Source organism: Adiantum capillus-veneris, chromosome 29, assembly GCF_014529385.1.
Source record: "Adiantum capillus-veneris isolate H3 chromosome 29, ASM1452938v2, whole genome shotgun sequence".
In the NCBI taxonomy this organism is placed as follows: Eukaryota; Viridiplantae; Streptophyta; class Polypodiopsida; order Polypodiales; family Pteridaceae; genus Adiantum; species Adiantum capillus-veneris.
The window spans coordinates 80,388,656-80,396,305 of NC_140959.1; the positions used below are offsets into that span (position 1 = coordinate 80,388,656).

The following is a 7,650-nucleotide window of genomic DNA, read 5'->3' on the forward strand; positions in this document are numbered from 1 at the left end:
AAGTCAAATGTTAGCTTATACAAATAAATGTCAAAAGTTGATGAAAAAGCAGGACAATTTACTGTCCTAGGACATTTGAGTGTTCAATTACAGAACTAGTGTTAAAAAACCACTTAGAAAAAATTTAAGCACTTAAATTTGAATTTTAAATTAATTTTCAATGAGTAAAGTAAATGAAAACTAAATCTGCACACTTGGGAGTATTACAAATGTTGCACGACATTTTCTAAGACTTGATTACTTTAAAATTGACATGTTCACAACTCAAAAAATTAATGAACTACCTAAAGCATCACCTAAATTGAATTAAAAGCTAAAAGAACTTAACTTAAACTTTACAATCACCTGTTATGCACAAAGATGGGATGTCAAACAAAAATTTCATTGACATATGGCCCTGTGGTTGAGCTTGTACAATGATGCATTGCGGGAAGGAGAGTTCCTTAAAAATAAAACCCTTCTCTTTTCTAGACTGTTCAAATTTGCTATTATCACAAAATGAATACATTGCAACAAATTTATATTTAACATTGGTTGTTGGTATGGATACATTGTCTGGTCTAGGCCATTCTAGACTTTCCAAGCTTTGTAATTTACTGGGAGACATATTACCACACACATTTTACCTCAATGTGACATAAGAATGGCTATAGAAGAATATCTCTTGTGAATCAAGCCCTCAAGCTAAACAATCTACATATAACACCTTGCCAACGTTTGCATGAATATCTTCTAAGCTACCTGTAAAATATTCCACCAACTCCCACTGTACAAAGTTAGATGGAAAAATATATGAAAGAAAAACACAATAAAACATGCACATGGTTGAAGAATCCTAAGAGTAAAGAGATTAAATAAGACAATCCAAAATATTAAAACAGAAGTAGGACATGTACAATTTGGAAGAAACCTAGGTTGAGAAAAGGATGTGTCAAGCTTCAACTAAGAAGCTATATACACATGTTGTACCTTTGCTAGACACTTGCCATCTTGAGTTTCCTTCAAATCCATGGTTCTCCCCTTCTAATGATGCACCCAAGAATCCATATGTCTCCTTGGCACCTATTGTACAACTCTTGAGCTTTTCTACATCTTGCACATTGCTGGCTTATTGGGAGTCAATAAAACTCCTAGGTAGACGAGAACTTGGAGAAGCCATGAAAGGAATGAAACACACCCTGCAAAAGAAATCAAGATTAGTTCATATATACAATTATTCTTAGTGTTGCATAACCAACAATGCTAAGATGTATACACAAATAGGCAATGGCACTGCTACAGATATCTACATGCAAGATGGAAACAAAAACCAATATGGTAAGCAAAGTGATGAGAACATTGTAAATAGGAACAAAGCTCACTGTTATTACCAACATAGATGCTGGAAGAATCCCAATGAGCTTACCAAAAAATGCTCACATTCCTAATATTCAAAACAATGATGATCAATGAGGAAGACCATTTTGGATCTATATGAGGAAGAAGGACCAAGGAAGGTGTTAAGGAAGATAATCTAGAACATTCCAGTGCTTTAGATCTTCAGCTGTATGTAGAGGTGTGTGTTAGGAAATAAGACGTAGCTAAATAGATAATTGAGTAGATTACTTAATGGAGAGAGACAGATTTATATACACGAGATTATAGAGTAGAGAGAGAGAGAGAGAGAGAGAGAGAGAGAGAGAGAGAGAGAGAGAGAGAGAGAGAGAGAGAGAGTACACACGATATACGTGGTTCACCCAATGTGGGCTACGTCACGGGAAAGCAGCCACTCAATGGCTTAGTACTTCAAAAAAAGAAGTAGTTTACAAAGGGATTATACCCTTAATGGAGCTCCCGCCTTGCTTCACTCACACCTCCACTCACCTTGTTGCATCAACTTCACACTATGAAATGTGTGTAGAAATGGCCTCCTTTTATAGGCCAAAAGGGCTGCCCTCTCTTATGAGAGACAACCATGTGTAGCCGCCCTGTGTGAATAAGTCCAAATCGGACCCTCCAATCCACCATGTGTGGCCGCCCTTGAGAAGAAAGTCCGCTTTTGAATTCGGCCACCGGCCATTGAATTCGGCCACCGCCCACCGGCCATTGACATCTGACCACCGGCCACCGCCATTGACTTCCGACCACTGGCCATCGGCCATTGGCTACCGGCCACCGGCAACCGACCGGTTGTTTTCCGACCACTTTCCGGCCGCCGCCCGGCCATAATATCTCGGCGAAAAAAAAAGTCTTGGGGGCCTCCGCCCCCAAGGCCTTTAAAGTTGCCCCTGATTCTTGTCCGTGAAAATTTTGGTTTCCAGTGAGTGATTTTCCTTCACGCACGATGGCTTCTCCTCATAATGGGGGCCTTACAAATGTGCGCTTTTACCACAGAAAATTTTGCGATAAAAAAACGGTAAGCAAATGTGCGAAACGACTCCAAATATAAAAGGATAAAAAATGATGAGACGTTGAAGTACCATAAAGTAGAATGGTTAACAAGGGCATTAAGGGGTGATTAGGGAACAAGGGGGTGGGACACCAAACGTGTTTCGCTCATAATGAGCTCATCAGTGGTGTGGGTTTAGATACAAATGGAGGGGGTGAGCAAGGCTTTATAGAGGGGCAATTTGAGGTGGGATGTCTTTTTGGGGGGAAAAAAAGGGAAGTTAATGGCAATGTACTCAAGTACATAGGGAATGAGTAAGGTAGAAGGGGTGGTACTTGCTTTAATGGTAAGAGGTAGACAAGTTGTACCCAAAGACTTTAATTTCTTGCAGAGAATGGTGAGGGTGTGATTAGATGCCAAAAATTAAAGAGGGGGGGGGGGGGGGGGGGGGGTGTGGGGTATGATTTGATGCCAACCAATGTAGGGGGGAGAATTTAAGCAAGCAAGCAAACGATGCATTTGGTAAGCGAGGCTTTGCAAAAACGAGAGAAAGACAGGGGATCATTGGATATGAGTTAAAGAGGGTATGAAAAATGTGGGGAGTATAGAGAGCTATATTAGGGTGGGGAAAGCAATTTGTGAGGATTTGAGGAGAAAGGCAAAAATAGGAGGGAAGAAGTTAAGTGATGGTGGAAGGTAGGTACCAACCACTACTTCCCACTATGAGCAAGACCATCATAGAGGGCTGCTACATCAAGGGCTAGGGTGTTCATCGGGGGGTGCAAGGCATGTACAAGGAGTTTATGGATGTGGACCCCGAAGTCCAACAAATGGTGGGTCTAGGTAGGGTGTGAGGTTTGGAGGCAATGGGGTTACTGATACAGTGAGAGGGTAATAGCCTTCTTGTGGAAGGCATGAAAGGTAGCTTGAAGGTCATGGGAGGTGTTTTCTTAAGTCGGAGTGATGGTTCCAAGAGGGAAGTACGGATCTGATAAGTGACTTTGTTGAACATATTATGCAAAAACCCTTGTGGATAGCTTTTTGTCCTAAGGCGTTTGTAGAAGAGGCTGCGGATAATGAAGTAGCCATCCAAGGAGATTTCCCTAATGATATATCTTTTGAGTTCATTGATGATGAAGGACACTTTTTGATGCGTAGGGTGCCAAGAGATCCAAGGGATGTAGTTATAGGCGTTTAGGGGTTTTTGGTGGCAATGGGAGTCCAACAGGCTTGAGGAGGCAAAATTGGTACCTTTATAAAATTCTATGTCGAGGATAGTGGCGTGGTAGGGAGAAATGTGGCTTGATATTTTAATGTGTTCTTGAAGTGGTTTCCCATAATCTTTCAAAAGAGAGGTGAGGGAAGTCAAAGAGCCAACCCATAAACCAAAGGCATCGTCTACATAGCGTTTGAAGTAAAGAAGGTTGGGATTGTGAAAAAGAGAGGAAGAGGCTTCTAAATGGGAGTCCAATCAGGCTTGAGGAGGGCAAAATTGGTACCTTTATAAAATTCTATGTCGAGGATAGTGGCGTGGTAGGGAGAAATGTGGCTTGATATTTTAATGTGTTCTTGAAGTGGTTTCCCATAATCTTTCAAAAGAGAGGTGAGGGAAGTCAAAGAGCCAACCCATAAACCAAAGGCATCGTCTACATAGCGTTTGAAGTAAAGAAGGTTGGGATTGTGAAAAAGAGAGGAAGAGGCTTCTAAATGGCAAATAAAAAGGCATGCATACACTACGGCAAAATTGGAACCCATAGCCGTGCCCTTAACTTGCTTCCAAAACTTTCCTTTGAAGGTAATGTAGTGGTGCGATAAGATGAGAGCCGTCAGAGAGAGGATAAAGTGAGTTTTAGGGGGGTCGAAATGGGTAGCTATGGAGGCTTTGAGGGCTAACAGTCCTTGGTTGATAGGGATACTGGGATATAGAGCCTCAATATCAAAAGTGAAAAGGAGGGTATTGGGTGGGAGGGGGAGATTGTTAAGGTCTTGGATGAGGGTGAGAGAGTTTTTAAGGTTTTGCTTATACGTGAGGAGGATAGGGAAAAGTACAAAGTGAAGCCATATGGAGGCTTTTTTAAAAATATAGCCTTTGTAGGAGCAAATAGGCCGTGTGACAAGGGAGGGTTTGTGGAGCTTTGGGATGAAGTAGATGGGGCATGGTTTAAGCTGCTTGTTAAGGGGTGAGAGGATGAAGTTACGTTCTAATGCCGGTAATGCCGAAAATTGGATGGAAAGGGAGGAGAGGAGGGAGGGAATAAAGGGAAAGGGGATGGTAGCGCAAGGCTCATAAGTGGAGGTATCATTGAGGTGGGTGAGGGCATTACTTTCATACCAATCCAAGGGTAAGATGGCCAAGCCCAAGTTCTTGTCCGCAGGTTTTATTACAATTGAAGGGTCCAATTTGAGGCTACATAAGGCTTGTGCAACAAATCGGGGAGGCTTTGAAGGTGGGAAGAAATTAGAGTAGAGAAGGCGGCTAAGGTTAAGAAAGTTATTGTGTAAGATTAGATTGAGAGCGGGGTTTTCAAAAGGGTGTTTCCAAAAAGGATTAGGTATCTTGAAAGGGAAGGTAGAGGGATTGGATGATCCTTGAAAAAAAGTTTTAGGTTGAGAATTCTTGCCATGACGCCATGTGCCTTAAGAAGTGAAGAGGGGGAAGGATTAGGAGGAGGGGGGGGGGGGGGGGGGGGGGGGGGGGGGGGGGGGGGGATGTACTTTAAACCTAAAGCTAGGCACCGCTTTTCCGGGAGAGAGAGTACCTTAGGCGTAAGGTTGTGTACTTTAAAATTAGAAACCCCATTATCAAATAAAAAGGCTTTAAGATTACCAAAAAGGAGAAGCTTGTAGCCATGAGGGTTTGTGAGGGGTAGCCAAAACTTTCTTCTCACTCGCCCTTTGGAGGTTGGGGGCTCAAGGTATTCTTTGTCAAAACGTATTGTAGAGGCGGTGTTGGAGATCCAAAGGTTAGGGAGGAGGGGGGGCTTGGAGAAGAAAAAATGAACCCATGTGGTGGGGTGTTGTAGCCCTAGTCCCTCCTCCCTTTCACTTTTCCCGAGTGCTTTGAGTTGTAGTGGGAGGTGTGATGTTGAGATGAGGCTTTCTTGAGGGAGGAGGAGGAAACCGGTGGTAGAGCGGGGTGGAAAGTGGTGGGGTGTTGGGGGCTACGAGGTTTAAGAGGGTAGGCCGGATTGATAGGTGTGTTGAGTTTGTGGACGAAGTTGGGTTTTTTCTTGCAAGGAGAAGAGTCTTTATGGGGAGATTCTAAAGGTCGTTTATAGGTTAAGGCTTGAGATGGTTTAGAAGCTAAGGATTAATGTCTTGATGGGAAGGGGGTGGGGTGGATAAAGGGTCTAGGGGATTGGAAGGGTTTTTTGGAAGGGGGGTAGAAGGTTCTATGTGGAGATAAGAAAGCTTTTTTGGGAGGGGGATAGGGCTTGTTTGGTAAAGGGGGGGAGGGAAAGCGAGGTTTAGTGTGATTTGAACTTAAGTGCTCCGTTACCACTTGCTCCACAAGCTCTTTAATAGTTTGCTCTTGAGGGAGAGAAAGGACTTCTTCTTCCAAGGAATTGATGGATCTTTTGCGTGCATGTATGGCATCTTCCTCCTTGGTAGCATTAAGATGGGCATTCAAAATGTAAGTTTGGATTTCGAAGAGGAAGAGGTTGAGAGAGTGGGTTTTCCATTCTGTAAGCTTGAGACTCCAATCTTCTTTTGACAATAGGGGGATGGAAATTAAGAGCAACCTATTGTTGAGATCATTGAAGCGCTCTTCAACAAGAGAGTGGTACCCATCCAAATAAGATTGGAGGTTATTTATGAGTATAGTTTGTGCTTGGATAAGAGCTTGCGTGGAATTAAGTTGAAATTGTATGGTGAGTGAAGCGAGCTTGGCATTGAGAAGATCTTGGGCTTGGGAATCGTCAATGGTAAGCTTTGGAGGTTTGATACAAAGGCTTTTGGGAGCTTTTTGGTTACGGATTAACTCGTTGAGTTGTGCAAGGAAACCTTTAGCTCTTCCTAGCTTGCCATGTAGTTTCTTGAATTCTAAGATGGAATTGGAGAGAATTACCTCGAAATCAACAGGCTTCTTGAGTTGTGGTGGTGTTGCCGAAATGGTGGGGAGGTAGGATGAAGTAGCAACCTTCTTGCGGTTATCCAAAGGTTTTTTGACAATCCGGGGTAAGGCTAAGGTGGGGGACAAAGTCGCATTCACATGGTTGTGGTCCAAGCTATTTTTGGCCAGGACTGAAGAGAAGTCGAAGTAATCCTCGGGGAGCTTTTCCAACTCCTCCGTGATGTGTTCGTAGTGATCCAAAGCATGCGGGTTTCCGGGTAGCGAGGCCATGTTAGTTGTGGGAGAGTGCGTTGGTGGCACAAGAGTTGAAGAGGATTCTGCCAAGAGGACGGTGGTGGCCGAGACGAAGCCGGGGAGAGGTGGTGCCGCCAAGACCGTTGGAGTCGTATCCAAAGCAAGGGTTGTAGGAGTTATTTTTTGGGCCCCATGGTTATCCATGGCAAGGGTTTGAGTTTGAGTCCAAACTCCCCTTCGTGCAAAAGTGTGGAGTGTGTTGCCTACAAATAACACTTAGTGTTGCCTTGGAAACAATTCAACACTACAACCCGATTAACCCAATTAACCATCAAAAAATCAGGCAATGACTTTAGAGCTTAACTTGCTGGAGGTGCCATAGAGAAGATTGTGAGTGAGGAGACAGTTAAAAGGTTATAGAGCAGTTTCAGGTTAGGTTAGGTGTTAGAAGGCTAAACTAACCAGCCGTTAAAGCCAGACCCGAAGGAGTTACGAAGCTAAAGTGGCTTCAATAGTTGGTCTTTGATGAAGATGCTGCATCCTGCAACGCCAGCTGTTGAGGTGGCAGGTTGGGGACACAGAAGTGCGCGTGAGGTTTCGGCTAACAAGGCTAGATGCTGAAAATGCATGGCCTCCCAAGCTGTGCAGGAAGGTAGAGCCGGGTAATGATGGCAATCATTTTCAGCAGGACGACGGAGGTGGGCCGACAACAACGAGGGCTGAGTATCGTGAGAAGGGATCTCGACCATGCATGTGGGGTGTGGCGCAGGTGATGCGGCCAGCTGTTGAAGCTCAAGCGGCTCCGGTTGTGCGGATGCAGAGGAGAGGGAAGCAGAAGGGCCTGCGCCCTACTGATTGGCTTGCTCCAAGGGCAACAATGGCCAAAAAAGGTGCCTTGGCGTGGTGGTGCATAGGAGCCGGCAACGCTGGCAGCTGTATTTTACTGAATAGCCTGCTAAAGGCCACTTAACGT

The 7,650-nt window shown here is 44.1% G+C and overlaps 1 protein-coding gene across 1 annotated transcript; it reads right to left on the minus strand.

Moving 5' to 3' along the window:
• Nucleotides 1-679: 679 nt before the first annotated feature.
• LOC147419467 (uncharacterized) lies at nt 680-6,881 on the minus strand. The gene is made up of 2 exons (XM_086505816.1): nt 5,868-6,881; nt 680-766 (listed from the first exon to the last, which is right to left on the minus strand). Exons 1-2 carry the CDS (start codon nt 6,879-6,881, stop codon nt 680-682), a joined length of 1,101 nt encoding a protein of 366 aa, XP_086361942.1.
• Nucleotides 6,882-7,650: the final 769 nt, after the last annotated feature.

Coding starts and splice junctions, on each gene's coding strand:
- LOC147419467 (XM_086505816.1), bottom strand. CDS start 6,881: ATGGATAACCATGGGGCCCAAAAAATAACTCCTACAACCCTTGCTTTG. Junction 767..5,867: donor AAGAGCTTGTGGAGCAAGTG/GTAACGGAGCAC, acceptor AACTTTGTACAG/TGGGAGTTGGTGGAATATTT.